Source organism: Somniosus microcephalus, chromosome 8 (genome assembly GCF_052327205.1).
Source record: "Somniosus microcephalus isolate GS21.2 chromosome 8, FLI_Smic_1.0, whole genome shotgun sequence".
NCBI classification, from domain to species: Eukaryota; Metazoa; Chordata; class Chondrichthyes; order Squaliformes; family Somniosidae; genus Somniosus; species Somniosus microcephalus.
Genome location: NC_140994.1, coordinates 129,005,386 through 129,033,002, shown reverse-complemented (window position 1 = coordinate 129,033,002; position 27,617 = coordinate 129,005,386). Strand labels below are relative to the sequence as shown.

The 27,617-nt window shown below is 43.9% G+C and overlaps 1 protein-coding gene across 2 annotated transcripts in view; it reads left to right on the top strand.

The window, feature by feature from the left end:
* ublcp1 (ubiquitin-like domain containing CTD phosphatase 1) overlaps window positions 1-27,617 on the top strand; it is a 38,806-nt gene that overhangs the window by 3,826 nt on the left and 7,363 nt on the right. For both annotated transcript variants that reach the window (XM_085995113.1, XM_085995114.1), the window contains exons 2-9: window positions 1,187-1,366; window positions 3,967-4,058; window positions 11,109-11,194; window positions 12,607-12,722; window positions 14,972-15,070; window positions 16,291-16,328; window positions 19,138-19,236; window positions 20,196-20,312. In XM_085995113.1, the coding sequence (XP_085851239.1) occupies window positions 1,213-1,366; window positions 3,967-4,058; window positions 11,109-11,194; window positions 12,607-12,722; window positions 14,972-15,070; window positions 16,291-16,328; window positions 19,138-19,236; window positions 20,196-20,312 (801 nt within the window). In that variant the 5' untranslated portion in view covers window positions 1,187-1,212. The remainder of the gene's footprint in view (window positions 1-1,186; window positions 1,367-3,966; window positions 4,059-11,108; window positions 11,195-12,606; window positions 12,723-14,971; window positions 15,071-16,290; window positions 16,329-19,137; window positions 19,237-20,195; window positions 20,313-27,617) is intronic.

The following is a 27,617-nucleotide window of genomic DNA, read 5'->3' as shown; positions in this document are numbered from 1 at the left end:
ATAGCAGAATTTTCACAAAGCATAGCCTCATTGCACAGCCTGCTGACACCACCGTCCTGCCTGTCATGAATGAACCACACAGCCCAAGAAAGATTAAATGCGCTTAACGCGTTGCACTGCTTGATTCTTTGTCCCAAAAGTGGTACCGTACCATCTGTGTTGGATTAAAATTGGGACTCTCGATTATCTGCTGGTTTCCATTATCTACCGAGGTTTTACTGTGTACGTATAAGACCTGGTGATTACAGGGCTGTCACTTGTGGTAGTGGCGGGATCGGTTTGAGGCAATGAATTAAATATGGCACAGTATTGAAACAATTTCTACCCCCCCCCCCCCAATTGTGTATTGGAGTATGCTAAATGAACCTAGTGACAATATTGTGAAAGAATCCTTTTCCTGTTAACTTGGTCTACGGGCCTAGAATTCTCATTTTTCAAAGGGACTCTGTGTATAATTCCATTATCAGTAGTTAAAAATGATTAGTTTTCACTTGATTCTGCGATCATTTCAGAATGAGAAACATTGAGTACTAAGGTGTGTGAATGGCAATCCTTAATTTAAAAAGAAACACATTTTTGGGATGTAGGCGTTGCTGGCACTTACTGTCCATCCGTAGTTGCCCTTGAGAAGGTGGTGGTGGGACTTTTTGAACCGCTGCAGTCCGTATGTGAAGGTGCTCTCTGTGTTGCTTTGTAGTAGTTTGATATAACCGAGTGGCTTGCTAGGTCACTTCGGAGTGTAGTTCATGGTCAACCACATTGGTGTGGGACTGGAGTCACCGGGTAATAATGGCAGGTTTCCATCTCTAAAGGATATTAGTGAACCAGTTGGGTTTTTACATAATTCCGACAGCTTCATGTCACTTTTATTGGTACCAGATTTATTTTTACAGTGGACATCTACTATATTTTGGTTTAAGATTAAATTTTTATGGAACGGACCCAGAAGTACAAGGCATCCACTTATCCAGAGTCCATGAAACATTAGAAACACTCGGCAGTATTTGGTTGGTTTATGTAAAACCAGGCCCTGGCTCCACAAAACTACTTCCAGATATTCGAAGTTCTATTATATATTTTCTTTGAACAGCTCGTTTTTGTTTTTATGGCATAATAGTCTTTCAGAATTTAGAACGAATGTTAATTTTGATGCTCACAAATTAATATTTTTTTGTATTCATTCTAGAGTAAAGCTTAACCTTACCTGTGAGGATGTCCGTATCAATTATAATAAAGTGGAGTGGGCAGGAATATCCAGTCACAAAACTGACAGAAGAGGACACTGTGCTGGACTTGAAGGAGACGATTAAAACTCTAACCGGGGTGCTGCCGGAACGCCAGAAATTACTCGGCCTGAAAATCAAAGGTAGTGTTTGCTCACGTTTATCTGCAAGTGCAGCTGGATTCAGTTCGGGTGGAATGCAAATGTTGTGTGAATACAGCTTTTAACATGTTTCCTGAGCCTAACCTGGGTTTGTTCCAGTTCGAGTTGGGAATACATTGGGATGCACTGCTGCAGAGTGAAAGGGGCAAACAGTTGCAGGGAATGTGAGACAAAGGACTGCAAAAACATAAATAACAAAGTCAGCAGACAATAAAACCTTTTTGTGAGATGGTCAGTGTGAAATAATTCAATTTTCAGAGGTATTGAGTCTTTTTATTAAAACAATAATAATTGGAGAGCATTTGATATTGAATTGAGTTCTAATCAATGGCTGTGAATGAAACGTAATTTATGTTGGGGTTGCCCTTTGATAAAGTATATCCGCTTATTCCAATACTGTTCGCTATTTGTCTGTAATGTGCTGTGAAGTATGAGTTGCAGAGTAAAGTCGTGATACTACAAATCAAGATGTGTTTTAGATATCTTTTCGAGTTCAGTGGCGCCAGTGCTCCCTTGAACGGTCTGAGCGTCTTACTTTTGAGAGTTGGCTCATGCACGATATTTTGACCCTCTTGTGACCTGCACTAGATAATCGTGTCTTTTGCACATTTACCTCTTCAATCCCTCTGAACAGTTGGTGAGGTGAGATCTGATACGAATCAATAAGCTGCTTTATTTCACAGCAAGACAAGCATACGGCACAGCACTTATGATCACAAACTCATATTTAATTCAACAATTATGATCAGACTCACTTAATTCGATCATTACAACTTGTCTTTGCATAATAATACCAAAGAATGGATACACTACGCTCCCCCCACATCAACATGTAATCCGGCTTGACTTAAAATAAAATGATTTCTGATTGCTCTCCTACATCCCAAGCTTCTTCCAACCTTTGCCTGGCTGCCTTGTACCATTCTGTTTCAAAAACCTGATTGCCTGCCTGTGTCTCCGTTTTGATTCTTGCTATTCACAGTCAGAAAGGAAAGGTCTGCCAGATCCCCTGTTTAGTACCTGGGAACCGTGGCTCCAACGCAATGGGTATGAGGCCATGGCAATTACAGAGACAAACTAACAAGTTGCTTATTATTCACAGTCTATAGAGAAATAACATCAAAGCTAGCTCATTAGCATGTTAACTAACAGTTGTCTCAGAGCCTTTTTTTAATCTTGAGTGAATGCACTATGCTATAAAACACAACATTTAAAGGTATTTTTTTTTCCCCAAAAAACCTTTCTGTGGAAAAATGGTCAAAAGATTCCAAAACGTGACCAGTGGTTCAGTTGAAATTGTGTTACAATAGCACAGCAGTGCACAAACTCTAGATCATGAGCTATGTGTGGCTCACAAACCCCAGACAACCCAGTCCTATTTGCGCTTATGTTTCTTACTTGCTGGTTTGTCCAATTTGAATTTTATTGATCTGGATGTTTGGAAATGGATTTTCTTTTTGTTGCTTTGTTGGTGGATAAATCTTAAATCAGAACACCAAGATCAGTTTGTATCCACAGCTTGAAGTATATACAATTAATGGGCTTTAAGCTTTATATGTGGTGGCCCTGAGTGGCTCACAAAGACAATTGGACACTCCAGCAATAGCACAGAATTTCAGACATTTTTTCCCTCTTCATTTTCTGCCAGCTTCTCCCCCCACATCCTTACCCAATGGAGATTCAATCCCATTAGTAATGGTGGTTCTTCCATTCTTCATTTCTGAAGACGTCTCCTAAAGGTTGCAGCTCAAAAACTGCCAACTGATCAATTGCTGCGTCCCACGAGCATGCAGTGCCTTCAGCTCTCTGCGCTATTCATTTGGAATAATAGGGCACCCTTTGTCATTCAGAAATTGCGTTTAATTGGCCAAAGCAGCGGAAGGGCCAAACTTGTGCTGCTTAACAGCGTCAAGATTTGAAAAGAGCAGGAGGGTAGGAAGTGGCTGGCATAGTGGGTTAGACACTGTCTTTTTACCTATTAGTTTCAAATCCAGCCCAGGCTAATGGAGTGCAATTCTCCTCTGACTGACTGTAATGGTTCTATGTGAAATTAGCTTTCTCGGTCTCATTCGAATGGGCTCACCATAGAGAACTGTTCCTAATTTGACACTTTAAGTGAATTGGTCGTCTCGCTCAAAGAAGATATCAAGCATGGAGATTGGGGGTAAGGTACCTTGTTGAGGCAGCATAGAGGGAGTTTATTATGCATTGATCCTGTACCTAACATTACCATCGGGCACTTGGATGAACACAAAAATAAGAATACGAGAGATGTGATTAAGTTGTAATTGGACGACACCAAGTTTACGTTTTAACAGCCCGCAGATTATAGGAGAAAGGGGGAAGCGAACTGTTCCACAGTACTGAGGCATTGGGAAAGATTCAGCTGGAGTAGGAGGCTGTATGAGAAGCCCACTGACACAACCATGCAGGATGGCATGTTTGGCATTCAGGAGGAACATCCACGAAAAGCTCAGAAGATCAATAACCATAGCAGTGCAGATAAAGTCAAGAATGCTCCATTTTGTTAATCGTTAGCTTTGTAATAAATCTGAGCTGATTCCTCTTCTCTCTGTTTACAGGTAAAGCTGCAGAAGATGACGTTAAGCTGGGCGTGCTTAAACTGAAACCAAATACTAAGATTATGATGATGGGCAGTAGGGAGGAGTGCCTGGTAGGGATCAGATTTCCAAACACAATTGACTAGCAAAATCAGTAGTGACTAATGTATACATTGTTTGTTTAAAAAATGATGGATATGTCGGAAATCAGAAATTATGAATTCATTTTCTGCACGTACGCAATAGGTCTTGCAGGTTCTGGTAAAGGAAAAGTTCGATTAATGCTTTGGCTGGATGTGTTTTGTGAGAACTCATTCTGGGTTTCAGTCTGAAATATTAATCTGCCTTTTCTTTACCCAAGAATCACCAAATCTGCTGCATAGTTCCAGCACTGGCTGTAACTCATTTCTTTCCGTATCAGAATCTTTAAACATTTAAAACAGAACCTTAGTTTTGCACCATTTTCTGTGGATGTTGAATGCCAGCTGGCACATTCTTCAGCGAAGAAACCCGGAAGTCGCTGCAGAGAGGTCGGTCTTTTCACTCTGACAGCGTCTGGATGGATGGTGCACGCTGGGGCCATGGCTCAGGCCCCAAGGAGAGGTTTAGTGAGGGTGGGTTTGAGGGGTGGGGGCGGGGTGGCAGCTGCTGCGTGTTGGGACCAAAGTTGCCCACTGGATGACAGGGACAGCTTCAACAGTAACCGATGAGAAAGCATTAGCTGGGAGCTGATGCCAATGAAAGTCGGTTCCTTTGGCCAATGATAGGAGAGTTAAGAGTAATGTGGTTCATGTTGCTGGAAATTACCGGCTTTTAATGATTTCTGTATTTGGATCCCTAAATCTCTGTTCATCCACAGTTCCTAGCTTTTCACCAAATACTCTGATCTAACTTTCTTAGGTCCAAAGTGGATGACCTCACACTTCCCCACATTGAACTCCATCTGCCACAGTTTTGCCCACTCACTTAATCTATCAATGTTACCATTGTAACTTACTGCTCCCATCTACACTATTTGCTGCGCCATCTAACTTGGTGTCATCAGCAAACGTGGATATACGCCTCTCTATTCCCTCATCTAAGTCATTTATACATACAATGAAAAGCTGAGACCGCAGTACAGATCCCTGGGGGACTCCACATCCTGTCAATTTGAGTACAGACCCTTTATCCCTACTCTCTGTCTCCTACCTCCTAACCAATTCCCTACCCATGTCAAAGGTTGCCTCTAATTCCATGCGCTCTCATTTTTGTTAAGCCTCTTATGCAGAACCTTATTAAATACCTTCTGGAAGTCCAAATAAATAACATCAATAGACACTCCCTTATCTACCACATTTGTGACCTCCTCAAAAAATTCAACTAGATTTGTTAGAGATGACTCACCCTTTACAAATACATGCTGGCTTTCTGATCAGTTCATATTTGCCAAGTGCTCAGTCACCCTGTCCCTAATAACAGATTCTAGTAACTTCCCCACAACAGACATTGGACTAATAGGCCTATAATTTCCTGGTTTATTTCTCCTATCCTCCTTAAATAATGGAATGACATTGGCAACTTTCCAAACCAAGGGGACAATTTCTGAATCGAGAGTTTTGGAAGATCATGACTGGAGCATCTGCAATTTCTTCACCTACTTTTAATTCCCTGAGATGGAAACCATCAAGTCCTGGAGATTTGCCTATCTGCAGGCTGGTTATTTTCTTCATTACCATTTTTTAAACTTGTATTAAGTCCCTCCCCTTGATTTAATTTTATTTTTCCTCATGTCTCTGGTAATTTATCCTCCTCCTGTACTGTGAAGACTGATGCAAAGTGTTTATGCAGTCTGCCAGTTTCTGATTTTCAATTACAATAATGCCTGTGTCTGTCTTTAAGGGGCCCACATTACTCTTAGCCACCCTCTTTTAATATACTTGCAAAAATCTTTAGTGTTGTCCTTGATATCCCTCGCAAGTTTTTCCTCGTGTTCCCTTTTAGCAGCTCTTACTACTTTCTTTGTATCCCTTTGCTGTTATTTATATCTCTCCCAATCGACGGGATCTCCACTATTCTTTGCATTCATACAAACTCTTTCTTGTAGTTTTATACTATCTCTCTCACTTCTCTCATTGACCAAGGTTGTTTAATTACACAAGTAGAGCTCTTGCCCTTTAGAGGTTTGTACAGGTCTTGTATTCTGCCAAATTCTTCTTTGAACACCTCCCACTATTCATCTGTAGTTTTATCTGTTAATTCTGCCCAGTGTACGGTGGTCAATTTCTACCTCGGAAAATTACCTAATTTTAAACCTTAGTTTGTGACTCGCCCTTCTACCTTTCAAATCTAATCGGTTTCAATCATGTTCTGGTCACTATTAGATAGATTTTCCATTACCATTAGATTGTTGACTAATTCAGGCTCATTACTCATCACTAAATCTAATATGGCCTGTTCTCTTGTTGGTTCAAGAACCTATTGTTTCAGAAAATTGTTTTGAATACAATTAAGAAATTTGCTGTTTTTGGAATTCGAGCTGTTTTGCTTCTCCCAGTCTATGTAAAAATTAAAGTCTCCCATTATAACCACTCTGTTTTTGCAACAAGATTCTCTGATCTCCATGTTTATGCATCCTGCTACTTTATCACTGCTATCAGGAGGCCTGCAGACTACTCCTACCAAAGTCTTGCATCTTTTTCTATTCCTCAATTCTACCTAGAGAGTTTGTACTGTCTGGTCACCCATACTGATATCCCCTCGTTCTAATGCTGTAATAGTGTCCTTTGTCAACATTGCTACTCTTTTCCAATTTCACTATCGTTGCTAGAGACCTTTGAACACCTCCCACTGTTGATCGGTAGTTTTATCTGGTGGTCTATTTATCACCCAGTCATGCCCAACTTGTGGCCAGGTCTCCATGATAGCCACTACGTCATACCCTTTAAACTGAATTTGCACTCCTTATTTACTTTTCATTCCTTTTACTACATGCATTAATGTATAGAACTCTTTTATTATTTGCATGATAGAACCGACCCTACCTTGCACTGCCCTGTTGCTGTTTTGCTCATACATTTTAACTTGTCATGCTCCTTGTTTTTCATTACTGTTGAAGATTGATCAGTTATTTTGTTATTTTCTATATTCTTTTTCTGAACCTGAAGTATTCATCTTGCCTTTAACACTTTTGATGATCTGGACTTTGCTTTCATCCCTTTTTCTTTAGGCTATTTTCACTTTTATTTTTATTTCTGCCTAAGCTCTCCCCTCCCCACCCCCACCCACCCTTATTGGTTTGTAGCCCTTTCGACATCCCTATTTATCCTTTCAGCTAGGACCTTGGTCCCAGCTTGGTTCAGGTTCAGCCCGTTGCAGTGATACAGCTCCTTCCTTTCCCAGTACTGGTGCCAGTGTCCCATGCAATGGAACCCCTCTTTCCAACAATAATCCTTCAGCCACGTGTTTACTTTCCTAATCTGTTTGTCCCTATGCCAGTTTGTACGTGGCTCAGGTAATAATCCTGAGATTATTATCCTCAAGGTCCTGCTTTTTAATTTAGCTCCCAGCTACTGATATTCCCTCAGCGGGACCTCCACCCTGTTCTTTCCGATGTCATTTGTCCCAACATGAATCACGCCAACTGGATCTTTCCCCTCCCTTTCCAGCTGCATATTATGATATCTCTTACTCTGGCACCAGGTAGGCAACACACCCTTCGGGACTCTTGTTCGTGACTGCAGAGGATGCTATCTATCCTCCTACTTATTGAATCCCCTGTAACTACCATGTTTCTATTCTGCTTCTCTCACCCATCCCCCTTTTCTCTGAGGTATGATTGTATTCTAGAGAAAACTATTCCGATAATCCTCCCCCTGCCTTGTGTGTCGGACTGTCTCTAACTCGCATTCCAGCTCAACAACCCTGAGCTGGAGTGTCTCAAAGTAGAGACATTTGCTACAGATGTGGAAATCCAGCAAAGTCTAATTGGATAGCTCTTTGAATGAGCTGGCGCAGACATGATGGGCTGAATGTCCCCCCTTCTGTGTTGTGTGATTCTGAGTGGCCCGTTTCTGTGTTGTAACTTTCTCTAATTTTCTGTTTCCGTCCCCGAGATCCATAAATGCGCACTTTCCAGTTGGAGTCATTAAATAGCCAACGAGAGTAGGAATGCTGGCTGATTCTGCTCCTTACGCAGGGGTGCAAAGGTAGTACCCCAAATCCTGCCTGGGTGAGATGAGCAAATTCGGCACAGATTGGGGATAGCACATGGGGCCATGTCATCTGTTACACACCTGGTAAGGTCTACACCAGTGGAGTCACCAGGGGAAACGTGGCTTTTTTTTTAGGCTTTTCATGTGCGAGTCAAATTAGTGAACGTTGACGGCCTTTTCTGCCGTCGGAGGCGTTGCAACCGAGCTGTCGGAGACCCTGTTGTGCACTATGGCCTGGCTGAATGGGTAAACACTGAATGAGTGTTTTGTATCAGTCTTTACAGTAGAGGACACTAAGAATATCCCAACACTGGACAAACGGGGCTATGGGGGGGAGGAGCTAAACACGATCAAAATCACTAAGGAAGTGGTACTCGGTAAAATAATGGGACTCAAGGCGGATAAATCACCTGGACCTGATGGCTTACATCCTAGGGTCTTGAGGGAAGTGGCGGTAGGGATTGTGGATGCATTGGTAATAATTTTCCAAAACTCCCTGGACTCAGCAAAGGTCCCGGCAGACTGGAAAACTGCTAATGTAACACCCTTACTTAAAAAGGGCAGTAGACAGAAGGCTGGAAACTATAGACCGGTTAGCCTAACATCTGTGGTAGGTAAAATGTTGGAGTCCATTATTAAGGAGACAGTAACAGGACATTTGGATAATCATAATTTAATAGGACAAAGTCAGCATGGTTTTATGAAGGGGAAGTCATGTTTGACAAATTTGCTGGAGTTCTTTGAGGAAGTAACATATAGGGTGGATAAAGGGGAACCAATGGACGTAGTGTATTTAGACTTCCAAAAGGCATTTGACAAGGTGCCACACAAGATTATTGCTTAAGATAAAAAGTCACGGGATTGGGGGTAATATTCTGGCATGGATAGAGAATTGGCTATCTAACAGAAGGCAGAGAGTTGGGATAAATGGTTCATTCTCAGACTGGCAATCAGTAACTAGTGGTGTTCCGCAGGGGTCAGTGCTGGGTCCCCAACTCTTTACTATCTATATTAACGATTTGGAGGAGGGGACCGAGTGTAACATATCAAAGTTTGCAGATGATACTAAGATGGGAGGGAAAGTAGTGAGTGAGGAGGACATAAAAAACCTGCAAGGGGACATAGACAGGCTAAGTAAATGGGCAGAGATTTGGCAGATGGAATACAATACTGGAAAGTGTGAGGTTATGCACTTTGGCAGGAAAAATCATAGAGCAAATTATTATCTTAATGGCAAGAAACTGGAAAGTACTGAAGTACAAAGGGATCTGGGGGTCCTGGTGCACGAAACTCAAAAGGTTAGTATGCAGGTACAGCAAGTGATTAAGAAGGCCAATGGAATGTTGGCTTTCATTGCTAAGGGGATAGAATATAAAAATAGGGAGGTATTGCTTCAGTTGTACAAGGTATTGGTGAGACCGCACCTGGAATACTGCATACAGTTTTGGTGTCCATACTTAAGAAAAGACATACTTGCTCTCGAGTCAGTACAAAGAAGGTTCACTCGGTTAATCCCGGGGATGAGGGGATGGACATGTGAGGAGAGGTTGAGTAGATTGGGACTCTACTCATTGGAGTTCAGAAGAATGAGAGGCGATCTTATTGAAACATATAAGATTGTGAAGGGGCTGGATCGGGTGGATGCAGGGAGGATGTTCCCGATGATGGGTGAAACTAGAACTAGGGGGCATAGTCTTAGAATAAGGGGCTGCTCTTTCAAAACTGAGATGAGGAGGAACTACTTCACTCAGAGGGTGGTAGGTCCATGGAATATGCTGCCCCAAAAAGCTGTAGAAGCTACATCATTACATAAATTTAAAACAGAAATAGACAGTTTCCTAGAAGTAAAGGGAATTAAGGGTTACGGGGAGCGGGCAGGAATTTGGACATGAGTCTTGGTTCGGATCGGACATGGCCCTGTGGGTAGCGGAGCGGGCCCAGGGGCCGTGTAGCCTGATCCTGCTCCTTTTTCGTGTGTCTAATTCTGTTAGATTCAGGAGATAGTTCTGTGATAGTAGATTGGCGGTTAGGATCAGATCAGCCATGATCTTATTGAATGGCGGAGCAGGCTCGAGGGGCCGATTGGCCTACTCCTGCTCCTATTTCTTATGTTCTTATAAGCAGAAATCAGTTGTCAGATCCCAGCCAGCAAAGAGACAGCAGCCTGGGATTGTTCAGATGCTGGGCTTTTTTTCACATTCCCCTCCCTGCAGGGGATGAGTCCTACTTCTGCCTGGTGTCCTCCCCGAGGGCACCTCAGAGGTCAGGACTTTCCACGTGGGGAACTGTTTGTAAGAACCTGCGGCCCAACACTCAGATGCTTTGTGTATTAATATGATTATGCTGATTTACTGCTTTGTTAACAGTCTGCGCAGCCCCTTCTGTCAGGAACTTACATTGGATTTTCTTTGTGAGTAATACATTCCTGTTCGATGATGCCTGTGTTTCTCTCTTTTTTTGGTTGTATTATCTCCCCTGAAGGCGCTGGGCACCCTGCCCAGGTGTCGGTCCTCGTGTGAGCCGAGTCAGTGAGTGTTGGGCTAATCAGCTAAAGGGAATGTGGCAAAAATGTAGTGTTTGGAATAAAAACTGTTGTGAACGATAGAGTTGACGCTTCAGAACCTTTCATCAACCTGAAACGTTAACTCTGTTTCTCTCCCCATTGATGCTGCCTGACCCACTGATTGTTTTCCAGCATTTTCTGTTTTTATTTCCAATTTCCAGGATAAATTCCAGTAGGTTGAAAGTAATTACCCGGCAGGGTTTACTGCTTGTTACTCCGGACATGTTACTGAAAGCTTACCTAGATCTCAAGGCGAGGATTAGACACGTTGTGAAGGAGGGGAAGTTGGGACACCCCCATGAAAGTTACTAATCTGGAATAATCTAGAGTTAGAGTATAATCCTTAACATGCGTTTGCCTGTTTAAATATACGTTTATTTCCTCCCCCCGCCCCCCCCCAAATTCAGGAGGAAGTACTGGCGCCGCCCCCCGACAATGACGATGTCATCAATGACTTTGATATTGAGGAGGACGTTATAGAAGTGGAGAACAGGTACTGCATTTTTATGAACTTGTGTGGGCGATGGTCCCATCCTGGCAAGTGTAATGGTGAATGTGTGCAATATATATACAGTATCCACTTGAACGGTAGAAAATACACAACAGTACAGTTACAGATTCTGCCCTTCCAAACTTTGTCATGTCTGGAGAGAGCATTTTATACTATGCACTATCACTCGAGTGAAGTCCTGAAGGTTGTAGCTTGGCACTGGCGTCAGTAGTGGTGCGGACAGTTTAAGATGATGAATTAAAGTTATTGCATAAGACGCAGAGCACACCAGCAGCAAAGTGTATTGATTTAAGTGCCATTTTTCCGATGGTGTATCGATACCAGCATACTAATAAGATCAATGTTTCCTATTTAAATGTTTAAAGAAAATGATGACGTTGAATTACTAGGAATCTTAAGTGCTAGATGCTTTCTTTCAGATGGGCATAGAGTTTTTAAAAAAAGAAATCCAGCGAAAGCCATTATCTGCTAAATGGACACACACGCATTATAGGTTATGTTGGCTTTGAGGAGGGGTGGGGGGACCTCTTGCTATTTCACAGAATCACAGAAACCCCACAGTGCAGATAGAGGCCATTTCGGCCCATCGAGCCTGCACCGACACATATCCCACCCTATCCCCGTAACCCCCACGTATTTAATCCCCCTAACACTAAGGGTCAATTTATCATAGCCAATCAACCTAACCCGCACATCTTTGGACTGTGGGAGGAAACCGGAGCACCCGGAGAAAACCCACGCAAACACGGGGAGAATGTGCAAACTCCACACAGACAGTCACCCGAGGCCGGATTCAAACCCGGGTCCCTGGCGCTGTGAGGCAACAGTGCTAACCACTTAAACAAAATCGTTAGCCCCTATTTATTTTTACGTTGATCTGAAGTTTACCAGTCAAATTATGTATGCTCCATGCGCTACCACAACAATGTGCCTTGGGCCAACTCAAGAAAAAATAACCCTAATGCACAAGTTATTCTTCGTTTGGCCATTTCCGATGCCCGCCTCTGTGTGTACTTGCCAGTGAGTGCCAGATTCGAGGCATCTTTGTGCTGTGGGCAGATGCCCGCTTGGATCTGGATTGAGGCTGTCCAAACTTGTCCCATCACTCTAGACTGGATTTGAACCCAGACGTGACAGGGCAGCAGTGTAACCCACCACCATCCAGTTCCCCAGACAACTTGGATATAAAAATCACTGGATTCTGCTGTTTCTGTTTGTAATTAGTCTAGACCAGAGGCTCTGGTGAAGGGAGATATTAAGAGATCCTATTCCTTTAGGTTACTTAACCATATAAACCCCAATTAAGCAGGAGATTATGTATAATAAACATACTGGCAGCATCCTGTGGCTTTTGGTGGGATTAGCAGTAATTAATCTCATTTATGTTATGCTAGGGAAGAGAACTTGGCCAAAATCGCACGCAGAGTAAAAGATTACAAAGTAGAGATGCTAAACCAACCTCGGGAAGGGAAAAAGCTGCTAGTTTTAGATGTCGACTACACGTTATTTGGTAAGTGCACTTACCCACTTTAAAAATGGTACACTGACTGTAAATTAACTTACCGCCGAGGCTTGAAGTGGAAATTAAGCTGACTGATCATTTCAGCAGTGAGACTTTTCCAGCTTTCAAGAAGCATGTATAACCTTTCATGTAATATCTGTAAATTTCTAATGATGAATGTTCAGAAATTAAAGTTAGACCAGGACATTGATTTGTTGTATTTAACTTGTAATCTTCTGGCATCTGGTTCTCCAAGTGTTAATACAAAGTAGCAGGCATTTCATTGACTGAGGCTTTGCTCTCTGTCCCATTTTCTCCTCACAGTGTGGCCATTTTAAGTGGTTGCAGAAATATTAAAAATGGTTCTTCAAGATTTTACTTCATTCAGTTTCCTCATCTTAACCGCTTCTCACCTGAAGACAGTAACTTACGTCAGTGCACTTTGCCATGAGCTACAATGACTCTCTGGCATCTCCTACAAGCATCCGAAAATGATGAGCAAGAAAAGCCCATCTGGCCATCAAGCCTGCCCTACACTCGTGATGGCTTGTGCATTACGACTAGACACTTCCTCCTCCCGTCCCATTCCGTATTCATGTAATCTCCTGAGAGAGGCAAAATGCCCAGGGCCAATAAGGGGAGAAAAATGCTGGAAAACTCCTCAATCAAAATCAGCCCAGGAGACCAGGTTGATCAAGTGGCCATTCTTCATGCCAGCAATAGGTTCAGTTTGGAAATGGAGGGGAGGGGCACCTGTTTTCACCAGCTGTCCACGTGCATATTTCTCTCCAGACTCTGCCTAGCGATGTGAAGCAGGAACTCTGGCAGGTTTTAAAAATTATCATTATTCCCTTTCCTTGCCTGGCAACACTAAGCACAGCCGAGCATCTCCACTGCCACCTTGCCTGAGGTCAGATAATTAAGAGGCTGGGTATCTTCCTGGTCGGCATGGCTCATCGGGTGTGTCAGAGAGGGTGGCGTAACAACCCAGCTGTGGGTCCGGCTCCTGATCGCCATTCAGTGAATACTGGTGGAAAGCAAGTGGATGTCGGTGGACAGGATTGATCTCTGAAATAATGTATTGTACAGTTAAATAGTCTGCTGACCCCCATTGTCTGTGCTTAACTGAAACACTTGTAGGTGATGTACCAGAGGATTCGTACTCTTGCCACTGAGTCAGATGGTTGTGGGCTTGAGCCCCACTCCATTACTTGAGTGCATGATCCAGGATGATACTCTAGTGCTGATATTCTTTGACACTAAACGGAGCTTGTTGCTGGTAGCTCAGTTGAGCAGTAAAGACTCTGGCACTGTTTGAAGAGCAGCAGGAAGTTCTAGTGCTCTGGGCGAGATGCATGATAAAGCTCTCTATATATTTGCAAGTCCTTTTGTAACAATGGAAATTTGTGTAATCTTCTACAGCAACTTGTTTTTGCTTTTATGACATTTCTTCCTGCATATTTTATGAATTTTGTTTGCTCATTGAGATGCGATTGCAGGGAGATTTTTAACCTGTTGGGCCCTTGCAGTACTTAGCATTGCACTGGGCCAGATGAAGCTCCCTTAGCATTTGTCACACAAGTGTTAACTTTGGGGTGGTTTTGTGTTGTGGACACTTAGCAACCTGGTTGAGATTTCCCAAACTCCTGTAATTTAGGATGCAATGCAGAATAGAAAGAGACTTAATTCCATCACTCTGGGCTAGATTCAATCCTAGGTCCCAGATACTGTGATACTACTTTACATTGGAAGTATTTAATAAAAGCTGTAAGGTTGCATTGCAGTTAACATCTGAGAACTTTAACTTTAACTAGATTATGTAATTGTGGGTTCAAGTCCCACAGTGCAGCACTGAGGGAGTGCTGCAAAGTCGGAGGTGTCGTCTTTCGGATGAGACGTTCAACCGAGGCCCCCGTCTGCCCTCTCAAGTGGACATTAAAAAATCACATGGCATATTTGAAGAAGAGCGGATAAGTTTTCTCTGGTGTCCTGAGCCAATATTTATATCTCGGCCCACATTAGCAAAACAAATTATCTGGTCAATTATTTCATTGCTCTTTGTGGGAGCTTGCTGTGCACAAATTCTCTGTCACGTTTCCCACATCACAACAGTGACTACACTTCAAAAGTGAAGCTTTTGGCTGTGAAGCGCTTTGGGACGTCCTGAGGTTGTGAAAGGCGTTTATATAAATGCAAGTTCTTTCGTTCTTAAATCCTAGTGCTTTGAGGTCTGCTGACTTTGTTCATTTTGATTTAAGACCACAGATCCTGCGCTGAAAGCGGACTTGAACTAATGAGGCCGTACCTGCATGAGTTCCTCACAGCTGCATACGAAGATTATGACATTGTTATATGGTGTAAGTAATGAGGCGGAAGAGATTGATCTGATTAGTTTCCTAACGCTCTGCAAGAACAGCGAAAGAGGGAAGTGTGCAGCAGATAGCGTATTCTGTGCTAAAATATACTTGGCCCCACTTCACTGCATGCTTGAAAAGAAGCCGGGCGAAATGCCAGAGACATTGGATGATGCACCGCCTCTACTTGAGGGGAGACGCAGGAAAATGTCTGTCTTTTCAGTATTGTACAACAAGAACGATCTGAGAGAGTCAGTTTTGTGTATACTTTCTTTTCTGCATTTTTTATTTGTAATTTTTTTAAAGCATTGCTGTATAATTATCAAAATATTGTAGAGTTCCAGAAATTGTTATTCCTGAAATTATAATGCTCTTTATTTAAAAAAGAAAAAAAATATTTTTTAAATAAAGTCTTTGACTTGATCTGTCAATTAAGGCCATTGATTTGTAATTCAGATCTAGGCAGAAACTGGCACTCATAATCCCCTCTGGGACTGGGATAATAAATGGTGCTAGCCAATGTTCCCGCTAATTTTTTTGGGTGCGCGGCCCCTTTAATGAGCTGTGCAGCCCATTCAAATTTCCACGCATGTGCGGTTTTTCCATTGTGAAGCCGGCAAGCGGTCTCGCAGCTTAACTGGAGCATTGGTGCTAACGCTATTTTCCTGATAAAGTGGCGGTGGCCATTTTTTTGAACCACTGCAATCCCTGGTGACGGTGATCCCACACCGTTGCGTACCGACCCACGAACTTCTACACTCGTGCAGTATGATTCGCTTGCTCGAGTCCCACACTTTTACATTAAAAAGTCTCGGAGGCAGTGAGAATGATGGTGTCTGAGCGAAAGTAAATCACTTGCTGTGACAATCACTAGCCTTTGTTTTTGGAAAAGATTTCAAAGTAAATTTCACGAGTGGCTAATTTAATTCAGTACTATCAAAAGGTCAGTGACACAGTAGCTGTTGTCATTTACGATAACAAAATACTGCGGGTGCTGGAAATCCGAAATAACAACAGAAAATGCTGGAAAAACTCAGCAGGCCAGGCAACATCCATGGAGAGAGAAATAGAGTCAACGTTTCAGGGTCCTGACGAAGGGTTTCGACCTGAAACGTTGACTATTTCTCTCTCCACAGCTGTTGTCGTTTAGTTTGATTCTGTTTGGCTTTGGGATTGTTATAATATGTCAAGACTCACATCGTTTCTCTAAATTTTATACACAGCTGCTACCAGCATGAAGTGGATTGAAGTAAAAATGAAAGTAAGTTGTGTCTGAGTGTCATTTTGTTTTGTTGCGCATTATGGTTAAAGGTGACACTGTTCGAATTGTTTTATTTTACTTTATATATCCAGTGACAGTATAAAGCACTCCTCGGGCAGATATGGTACAAGCCAGTGTCAATGGTAGGTATCTATATTGTGCTGAGGGCATCGATATAGTCCCAGTGTTCGGTGTGTTGGTGATTTTTTTTTTGTTGTTTCTATGTTGCATTCAGTTTTTCAAAGAATATCTGAGGGGATCGCTCCCATTATTCTTTTCAAGCACTCTCAGCTGAGACAGGTGTCGCAGGGACTGACACCCCATTTACACTGTGGCATCGATTCATTCACCGTCCCGGTATCCTGGTGGTAGATGCCGCTTCATTTATGTTCCGGGATGGATTCGGCAACAGTGGAACAATTGCGTGTGCAGTTGGCCGGGAGTCGCAGCTGCAACTTCAGAGCCAATCTTGTGCAAGTGCAGTTGGGCTTCTAACTTGCCCATTCCGGGTGGACCCTCCCCCCAGTGTCGGGCAGGGGTTGTGTGGCAGGTCCGTACGGGCCAACGATGGGGAAAGTGCCAGCAGCAGCCCTTGCTATTGGAGGCACTCAGGAAACCCCCTTCAAAGGGCTTTGGAGCCCCCCATAGAACTGGCACCGTGTCATCCCTGATTGAATCCACCAGTTCGATTCCCACCTGACGAACTAAGCTGAATAAATGAGGTCTGTAGCTAGATCTTGTGCTGTGAACGTGTTGCTGCTGTCCCAGAATATGACCTGAGCTGCCTGTACCTTGTTCATAAGAGTGACCTTATAATAGTTCACTATCCCAAAGCTGCTTTGGACAATCCATTGTGTGTCACGTACCGTTTGTCGCTATAATCATGCTATAATTTCACTGACCTGCAACGTCTGGCTTGTGTGTGCGCACTTCATAAGCGTGACACGATGCAAATTTAAATTGCAATGACTTATGAGCTGAAGAATTTTTCTCGAGTTCTTTTAATTGGTGGAATGGTGTTGTGCTGTGGTTTGACCTGCCCAAAGCTGAAGTCGTTCCCAACCTTAGGCTGTAGAAGGCTTGGTTAACTTATGGCAACACAGTGGAACCTTGCTGGGAGTTATTGGGCATGTGGAGGAGGCGAAGAGTTTTGAGGTTCTAGGACAGATTGAGTTAGTGTAGGTGATGGTGGAATGAGCCTGAATTTCAACACCTTGAGGGTGCAGGGAGGGAGAGGAGCATGATTTTTACAGAAACCATTGTTCTTTCCACTGCTGAAAATGATCATTTATTCAAATTCTTGGAAATTTTGAGGATGATTTGTTACTTGTTTCGCTTAACCAAGATTACCCACCCCCAATCATGTTTAGGTAGGAGTTCCCTTAATATTATAATTCACTGAGACAAAGTACCAGTGGATATTCTGTGCAGTTAAATATTTAATGAATGGATATTACAAGACTATTTGTGCCTGCCAATTTGTAAAATCAAGTGCAGTACCCTTCCCTAGTAACGTACTGCCCTACTCTGAGAGCTTCCATCACAGACCTAAGCATCGGGCATCATCTGACTTGAGTCCCAGCTGTTGTGCACCATAATACTTGGTTTGAAAGGTTGGGGGGGGAAAAGCGAATCCTTACAACCAGCAGAGCAACAGGTCAGACTTGAGCTGCGGTTATATTGCAGAGTAGAACCAACAAAGTTCCAGTTATGTTGCTTGGTTGCAATTTGCTTCTATCCAGTAAACTGATTAAGTTTATAAAGTGCCTGAGCATTCCTTAAACTTGGCTGGGCACCGCACAGGAATTCCACTCAAGTGGTGTGAGATTACATAGGATCCTATGTAATGGGATCTGACACCATTGCGTTCTGCAGCCAGGGGGTATGGTAGTGTAGTTGTTGTGCTACTGGACTAGTGAACGAATAATTCAAAGCAACATAGAGGATGGTGCTAGGAAGCTGAATGTCACCTACCTCTTGCGTTCGGGAGCTGGGAGGACTGAAAAGTAAGTAGGATGTAAGCATATGGCAACTATAAACTTAATACTCGGGCATGCTGGACTAAGTGTGACATGACCACCTTGTAAGTACAGAAAATGCATGTATGTGTAAAAGTTTTAATGTATTCTAGATACATAAAAATAATGGGCACCTGGGAATGATTAAAATTAAAATTCTGCCTCAAAACTGAGGTGACTGTTTCCCACTTGCATCATTTACGCTGCACAATGTTTTCTAACTTTACCACCAAGTAGCAAAGGACTATCGTGCCAGTGTCAAGAGTTAACACAATTTGATACTCTGTTTGCCTTTTTTTGGCTTTATTAAAAAAAAGTATATCTTAACTTGTTGCAGAGAAGAAATAAATAAGCAACAAAATAATTCTTTTGTTACAGCCTCTTTTTTTTTAGATAAATTCCACGGCACATTTTTGAATTGTATCAGTGGCAATCAGAATGGAATTTTGTTTTATCTCGTGCAGACAAATTCCGCATTTGTGTTTGCCAGTGCAACAGTCACTGTACCTCACCGGTGTGAAGCACTTTCTAAGACGTTTTGATAAACGGCACGATGTGAATGGAATTATTTTCCTACTGTAAAGTAACGTCATGGAACACTGCTGGGAGTTACTGGGCATGTCCAGGGCTGGAGCAGGGCACCCATTTTTTTTCCCATCTGGATTTTTTTCAGGAGAAGAAAAATATTCAGAATTTTATTCCGGTGTTTGCATTGTGCTTTGTGTGTGTTTTTTTTAAAGTACTTTTGTTTGCTGAGCATTGTGTACATTTTTCTCTTCTCATTCTTTCAGGAACTAGGAGTTACAACACACGCTAACTACAAGATAACCTTCATGTTGGACAGTGCAGCTATGATCACAGTACATACACCGAAGAGAGGAGTGGTGGAGGTGAGTGCAAAAGTAGTTTTTTAAGCGTAAATGATTTTTTTTGTATTTAAGTACAAGTACCTACAAAGAATTAGACCAGTCAGACAGTTAAAGAGCGTTTTATTGGTATTTGATCAAAGATTCATTTCTTAAAACTTTTTTTCTGTGAAATTTGTGCTCAAGATGAAGGATGTTGGTGCTGGAGAATGGAATACTTTCTGTTTCAGGCACCTGGTGTCAGTGCCATGTACTCCCAGGTCAGGTACAACATGGGTTAGATAGAGAGTAAAGTTCCCTCTACACTGTCCCGTGAAACACTCCACGGTACTACGCAAGTTAGATGCAGTGTAAAACTCCGTGTTTGTTTTTGAACAAGCATTCCCTGGTCAGATACAGCATAAAATCGATGCAGAGTAAAGCTCCTTCTATACTGCCTTAGCAAGCACTTCCAGATCAAGTGTAGCAGGGGTTGATGCAGAGTAAAGCTCCCTCTATACTGTCTTAATAAGCACTCCCAGATCAAGTATAGTAGGGTTAGATGCAGAGTAAAGCACCCTGTACTCTTTCCCCCAACAAAGTGTCTCAGCATCCTCGCTATACCAGTTGTGGCACTTTTTTATATTTCCAATACTAGCTATACTGTGGCTTCACTGTGTGACATTGCTAATTAGTGCTGAATTATAAGCAGTTTTATGCTGTGGGCCTACGGCCAGTAGGAAGGGGCTTGAGATGGATCCAGACACATTTCACCCATTCAGCTCATTTAAAAAAAAACTAGACTGATGTCCCTTTATGTGCAGGTGAAACTAAAAGCTCTGGAAGCTCCTTTACATAAGATAGGTTTGTTATCGGTATTGATGGCCCAAGTACAATAGCTGTTTTAGTTAAGATCTTTCTCCTCCCTGCTTGCCCTCCCCAACCCCCCTCGGCTACAATTTGAATGTTCTTGGATGATATTTCACAAAGGCTATTGTTCACAGGTCAAGCCACTGGGAGTCATATGGGATAAATTTCCAGAGTTCTACGCTAGAAAAAATACAATAATGTTTGATGACATTGGTCGAAATTTTCTGATGAATCCACAAAACGGGTTAAAGGTAAGGGCTGTTCTCTAGCACTACAGTATATGCACTTTTTCTGTTACAGTTACGTCTCCCATAGATACCTTCTGTGGTATCTGCGGCCTATATCTGCTTGTATGATAGTGTAAAGTGGATGCAACAATAGTACCCCCTTATGAGCCGAATCCGATATTTGGTTTTTTTTGCCCGTATATTTTCTTCAATTTTTCTGGTGGACAGAACAAAGGTTTTGTTAATACAAAAGCAAAATACTGCGGATGCTGGAAATCTGAAATAAAAACAGAAAATGCTGGAAATATTCAGTAGGTTAGACAGCATCTGTGGAGATAGAAACAGAGTTAACGTTTCAGGTCGATGACCTTTCATAAAGGTTTTGTTAAGCTGCTTTATTTCACAATGAGCGAACATACAGTTATGATCAGATTTTTTTTAATTCATTTCTGGGATGTGGGCTTCGCTGGCAAGGCCAGCATTTATTGCCTATCCCTAATTGCCCTTGAGAAGGTGGTGGTGAGCTGCCGCCTTGAACTGCTGCAGTCCACGTGGTGAAGGTACTCCTATGGTGCTGTTAGGGAGGGAGTTCCAGGATTTTGATCCAGTAGCGATGAAAGAACGGCGATATACTTCTAAGTCAGGATGGTGTGTGACTTGGAGGGGAACTTGGAGGTGATGGTGTTCCTATGCGCCTGCTGCGCTTGTCCTTCTAGGTGGAAAAGGTCGTGGGTTTGGGAGGTGCTGTCGAAGAAGCCTTGGCGATTTGCTGCAGTGCAACTTGTAGATGGCACATACTGCAGCCACAGTGTGCTGGTGATGGAGGGAGTGAATGTTTAAGGTGGTGGATGGGGTGCCAATCAAGCGGGCTGCTTTGTCCTGAATGGTGTCGAGCTTCTTTGGTGTTGGAGCTGCACTCATCCAGGCAAGTGGAGAGTATTCCATTACACTCCTGACTTGTGCCTTTTAAATGGTGGAAAGGCTTTGGGGGGTCAGAAGGTGAGACACTCGCCGCAGAATACCCAGCCACTGACCAGGTCTTGTAGCCATAGTATTTATGTGGCTGGTCCACTTAAGTTTCTGCTCAATGGTGACCCCCCCAGGATGTTGATGTTTGAGGATTCGGTGATGGTAATGCCATTGAATGTCAAGGGACAGTGGTTAGACGCTCTCTTGTTGGAGATAGTCATTGCCTGGCAGTTGTGTGGTGTGAATGTTACTTGCCACTTATCAGCACAAACCTGAATGTCCTCCAGGTCTTGCTGCATGTGGGCATGGACTGCTTCATTATCTGAGGAGTTGTGAATGGCGCTGAACACTGTGCAATCATCAGTGAACATCCCCATTTCTGACCTTATGATGGAGGGAAGGCCATTGATGAAGCAGCTGAAGATGGTTGGGCCGAGGACACTGCCCTGAGGAATTCCTGCAGCGATGTCCTGGGGTTGAGATGATTGGCCTCCAACAACTATCTTCCTTTGTGCTAGGTGTAGTGTATGTACCCGTCTACCTTTAAGGGAACTATTGAATGTAACCGTTCACCTTTAAGAGAACTACTTTAGGTGTGGCACTATTTGTTTGGCTTCTGTATACTGTAATACTGACAGTGACCACACCAGTATATAAGTGTTGTGGCAGGATAACTGGGGCAGATTCGCCCTGACCTCTGAATAGTAAAGACCTGTTTGTTTGTTACTCCTGAAGTCTGTGTCGTTATTAATCGTACAACCCACAGACTTTACAGTGGCGACGAGTCCGATCGTACCCTGCGGCAAGACTACCAAAGCAAGAAGAGCGTCGAAGAGAGGCAACCGCCCTCGTCGTTCTGCTGGGAGAAAACACGAGGCTGCAGCAGGAGAAAGGTGGAAGACTTTAGCAACAAAAGCTTCCATCTGCAACAGGCACTGACTACCCTTCTACCACGGTGCGGAGTGAGCCGATCAGCAGGGAACAAGGCGGCCGAAGAGACTGTGAGTAGGGGAAGGTGTAGAAGTATCCGGAGGATAAAGGCAGAGCACTCGACCTCGGTCGAGGGGGAGCTGAGCCGGTCAGAAGTCGGGTCCAACGGCGTCGGGTGACAGCCGGACCGCGATCGGCGGGAAAGATCCGGGCGGCGACGAAGCCGCGGAGCGCTGAAACCGAGCGTGTGGGAGAGGCAGAGCCGAGCAAAGGAGGCTGCGCGAGAGCCAGCCCAGCGGCTGAACTGTTCTCCACCAACGGGGTACCCAGAGCCGGTAGAACCGAACGTGCGGGAGTGGGAGAGAGACACAGCCGAACAAGGGGAGAGAGACTGCGCGAGAGCCAGTCCAGCGGCTGAACTGTTCTCCACCAACGGGGTACCCAGAGCCGGTAGAACCGAACGTGCGGGGGAGAGAGCGACCGAGCCGGGTACGGAGAGAGAGACTGCGCGAGAGCCAGTCCAGCGGCTGAACTGTCCTCCGTTAACGGGGTGTACCCAGCGCCGGTAGAGCCGTGCGGGCGGGAGGAAAAGACAGAGCCGAGTAAGGGGAGCTGTGCGAGAGCCAGCCCAGCGGCTGAACCTGTCCGCTGTGGGGAAAGCGTACCCCTTCCACCAGGAAGAAACGCGGAAAGCCGCCATTAGGCGGAGAAGACGACAGAGGCGGGAAACCGCCATTGAAGTGGGCGGGGAGAGAAAGGAAGAGCGGGAAACCGCCATTTTCGCGGGAAAAACCGCCATCTTAACTGCCATTGAAGTGGGCAGAGAGAGAGAGAAGGGAAGAGCGGGAAACCGCCATTTTCGCGGGAAAACCGCCATTTTAGAAATAAACAGATAATAAATAATACTTGAAATACTGTGCTGCTCCAAGGAAAGGAAGATGCCTAAGCGAGGGAATATTAACAATTTTAATTCTGAGATAGAAGACTGGGCCACGTACGTGGAACGCATCGAGATCTATTGTGAAGCCAACAAAATAGAGGAAGACGACAAGGCGATAACATTGTTAAACTCGATGGGCGCAAAGACATACGGGCTCTTGAAGGATTTACTAGCACCAGCTAAACCGGCGGATCAGTCTTTCGAAGAGATTGTGGCTGTTCTGAAGGACCACTTGAACCCCACACCGTTGATGTTGGCTGAACGATTCAAATTCTATGCAAGAACGCAACGGAAAGACGAAAGCAACGCAGAATACTTGGTCGAACTGCGTAGGCTAGCGAAATACTGCCAGTTCGGAGGGAATCTGACAGAGGCACTGCGAGACAAGTTCGTAGGCGGATTGTCCAAGGGAGGGACGCAAAAGCGCCTACTCGAAGAGAACGACCTTACACTTGACAGGGCTGTCCTTATAGCCGCATCACACGAAGCCGCAGCGAAAGGAACGGCGGAAATGCAACTAAAGGCGGCGGCACTCGGGGTGGACCAAATTACCTCGAGTACAACAAAATGCTATCGTTGTGGGAAGACAACACACGACCAGAATCAATGCTGGTTTAAGAACCAAGAATGTAGGAAATGTGGCAAACTGGGTCACATCGCTAAGGTATGCCGGTCAGGGAAGAAGACCAACAACCAAAGGAAGCCATCACAAGAAAAGTACAACAAGGTATACAAGGGGGCTGAGAAGAGTTCAGACGAACAGAATCCAGACTCAGATCCAAACGGCCAGGAGCTGGGTAGTCTGAGTATCCACCATGTGAGTAAGGAAGCTGACCTACAAACTATCTGGGTCATGCTAAAAATAGCTGGAGTCCAAGTGAAAATGGAGTTGGACACTGGATCAGCTGTATCAGTCATAAATCGAAGGGATTACCACCGGCTATTCCCACACATACCCTTAAGAGATACCAAGTTCGTATTGCAGACATACACGGGGCATAAAGTATACCCCATGGGAAAAATAAGAGTCAAGGTGAGAGATAGGGGTAAAGTACACCCAAGAATGAACTTGTACGTACTACCTGAGGGAGGACCACCACTTCTAGGACGGGAGTGGATCAAGAAAATAGACATGGAATGGCACTACCTACAAGCAATGACGAGTGAGGACTCGGTGCAGACAAGCAGCTCAGACTCTGAGCCGGAAGACGATAAGTCCAGCCCACGTATGAAAAACAAGGTTAACATGAACTCACTGACTAAGGTTGGAAAAACGATGGCGTGCATAAAGACAGAGAATTCTGAGTCTGTTCAAGTTACAGACATATGCATTACGGAGGAACACCGGGCTCGAACTCAACGTTATTTCAAAGTACGACAACAATTAGAACAATTAAGTTACCGTCTCGTACAAGAGATGAAAACAATGAAAAAGTTCTATGACACCGAATGGGAGAGTCTGGAAAGACAACAGAACCTGCTGGCTCAAGCAGAGAGCGACCATAGAGCCATCGTGACCAATTACCGATCACATCTCCCTTATGATGTTCAGGAGTTAGAATATTTGCATGATCTAGAGATACAGCATAAAGGCAAACCACGCTACACTGAGGATTTTGTTCTGCAATTGGAGACGGAGCTAGTGCAGGCAAGGTTAAGAGAAGCTGAATCGCAGTGTGTACTTAGAGATGCAGAAAAAAATCTTGGACATGGAAAAGAGAAATGCTTCTTTACCTGATGTGGATAATGTGGCCATGTTGCAAGAGGAGCTTATAGGGGTGAAACTGAAAGAAGCTAAGCAAAGGATGTTGGAACTTGAAACACAGAACCAAATCAGCAGTAACCAGCTATGTCGAGCAGAGAAGGAGTGCTATGGTCTACATGAGAAGGTGCAATATCTCTCAGCCCAGAATAAGGGTCTACTCACTCAGTTAAATGAAAGTAAACGGAAAATGGCTGAGATAGACTGCAAGAATAAAGAAGATTTGATGGCAGTGAGACTTCAAGAGGCAGATAGCATAGCAGCCTTGGCTGAACTCCAACAGGAAATTGCGAAAGAAGCAAATGAAGAGGAATCTTCAGGAAGCCAGGATTTTATTCCAGTTCTTCTCTACGACTCCTTACAAGCAGAGTGTGAGAAGTTGAAAGAACAGTATGAACAGGCCCAGGCTACAATTCTGGAGGGGATTAACTCGGCAACCTCCGAAAAGCTAGTTTCAGTAGAAGCATATGAACAACTAAAGGTTGAACATGAGCAAGAAGTCCAAAGGCTGCAGGAAATTCTTGATGAGCTCAAGGCCAAGACAGACTCATCGGTAGAAGTTCCATCCATAGATGAGAATTTAGAGGTGAAAGACATGGCAGAACATGAAAGACAAGATGTCCAAGAACTCAAAAATATTGAAGGAAACCCAAGTCAAATATGAGGCGGCAGTGACCGAGGTTCAACGACTTGAAGAACAAATTCAACTGGGAATCCTTTCAGTGGAAGGAAAGGAAACTGTAAGAAACACAGAGACTGTAAGAATGGGCCCTGAACATGAGCTAGGGAGCATCAAGGCGCAACTTCTTCGAGCGCTTGAAACCAAAGTACAAGAGGAAAGGAAGGTGAAAGCATTGGAGGGAAAGGTGGATGAAATGGAGAAGACTCTGATCCACAGAGTCCCCGTGGAAGAGTTAACGGTCAGCCAACTCCTTCACATGCTGAGAGACAAGACTCCACAATGGGAACACGAGCTTCAATCTTCAAAGGGAAGGAATTCGGAGCTCCCAAAAGTTACGGAAATAACTGAGGTGGCAACACAGATTTTGTATTACAGTTTACTCTATGAAGAGTTCGTTGAATCACGTCAATGTGAACAGAAGAATGTTGAAACAGCTGCTTCAGTAGAAGGATTAAATAGCCTGATAACGCAATCCCCGATGGAAGGGAAGGTATTGAACTCACAAATGAGGTCAGTAGTGAAGGAATGGCAGACAACCCAGGAAGAGCGGGATGAAATTGAAGGCATGAAGAAGTCTTTTCAAGAAAGATGTCTAGGGAAGGAACCACAGTCAGCTAACGTCCAGATGGGTAAGGAGGAAGTAGAAGGCCCTCTCGCTGGCCTAACTCAGGACGAACCCGAGTATTACCATGACCTGTTGAGTGACACTGAATATTACGAGGATCTGGTCTGCTCAGTTTGTGATGAAAACTCCCAAAGTGCTGAAATCCGGATGAAGCACTTAAGGTCTAAGGAACATAGGGAGTTGGTGGCGCTACAGCTGGCAGCCGAGAAAGGAGCTCCGAGAGTTTCAAAAAGGCAGAAAAGAAAAAGAAGAAGCAGAAGATAATAACCGTCTAAAATATTATCACTTCTACCATCTCAGGCGGGACACTACGAAAGGAGCTAAATTAGTTGAAAAACCGGAAATTATCAAGACAGCCAGTTGGTTGTAAAAGTCCGCACTGCTGGTTCAACAGGACGAAAGTTCAAGCTGTTACGTCAAGAAAAAGGCTATGGAGGAGTCACGCTAGCCATGTGAACCGGCTACACCAAAGAGATGCTGTTCGGAACGAGTCAAGATCAGAGACTGAATCTATGAACTGTTCCCACCGAGATTATATCTGTAAATTGTTTTATATGAAGTTGAAGATATGTATGTTTAACGGGGACTCTGTAAGTAATAAGCTAAAAAGGGAGGATTGTAGTGTATGTACCCGTCTACCTTTAAGGGAACTATTGAATGTAACCGTTCACCTTTAAGAGAACTACTTTAGGTGTGGCACTATTTGTTTGGCTTCTGTATACTGTAATACCGACAGTGACCACACCAGTATATAAGTGTTGTGGCAGGATAACTGGGGCAGATTCGCCCTGACCTCTGAATAGTAAAGACCTGTTTGTTTGTTACTCCTGAAGTCTGTGTCGTTATTAATCGTACAACCCACAGACTTTACACTAGGTATGACTCCAGCCAGTGGAGAGTTTTTCCCTTGATTCCCATTGACTTCAATTTTACTAAGGCTCTTTGATGCCACACTTGGTCAAATGCTGCCTTGATGTCAAGGGCAGTCACTCTCGCCTCACCTCTGGAATTCAGCTCCTTTGTCCATGTTTGGACCAAGGCTGTAATGAGGTCTGGAGCCGAGTGGTCCTGGCAGAACCCAAACTGAGCATCAGTGAGCAGGTTATTGCTGAATAAGTGCTGGGTGTGCCGTTGTCGTGTCCGAAGCCGGTGCCGAGGTCGATGCCGGGTGGTCCGTCTGGTTTTATTCATTGTTTCTTATTGCGCCTTGCCTCAGCAGATACACACTCAGCTTTCCCTTTACTAAACCTGACTCAACCCACTGTCGTCATGTTTTAAAAGTCAGGTGTTAGCCATGGCTCACTGCATAGCACTCTTGCCTCTGAGTCAGAAGGTTGTGGATTCAAGCCCCACTCCAGGGACTTGAACATAAAAATCTAGGATAACACTCCAGTGCAGTAGTGAGGGAGTGTTGCACTGTC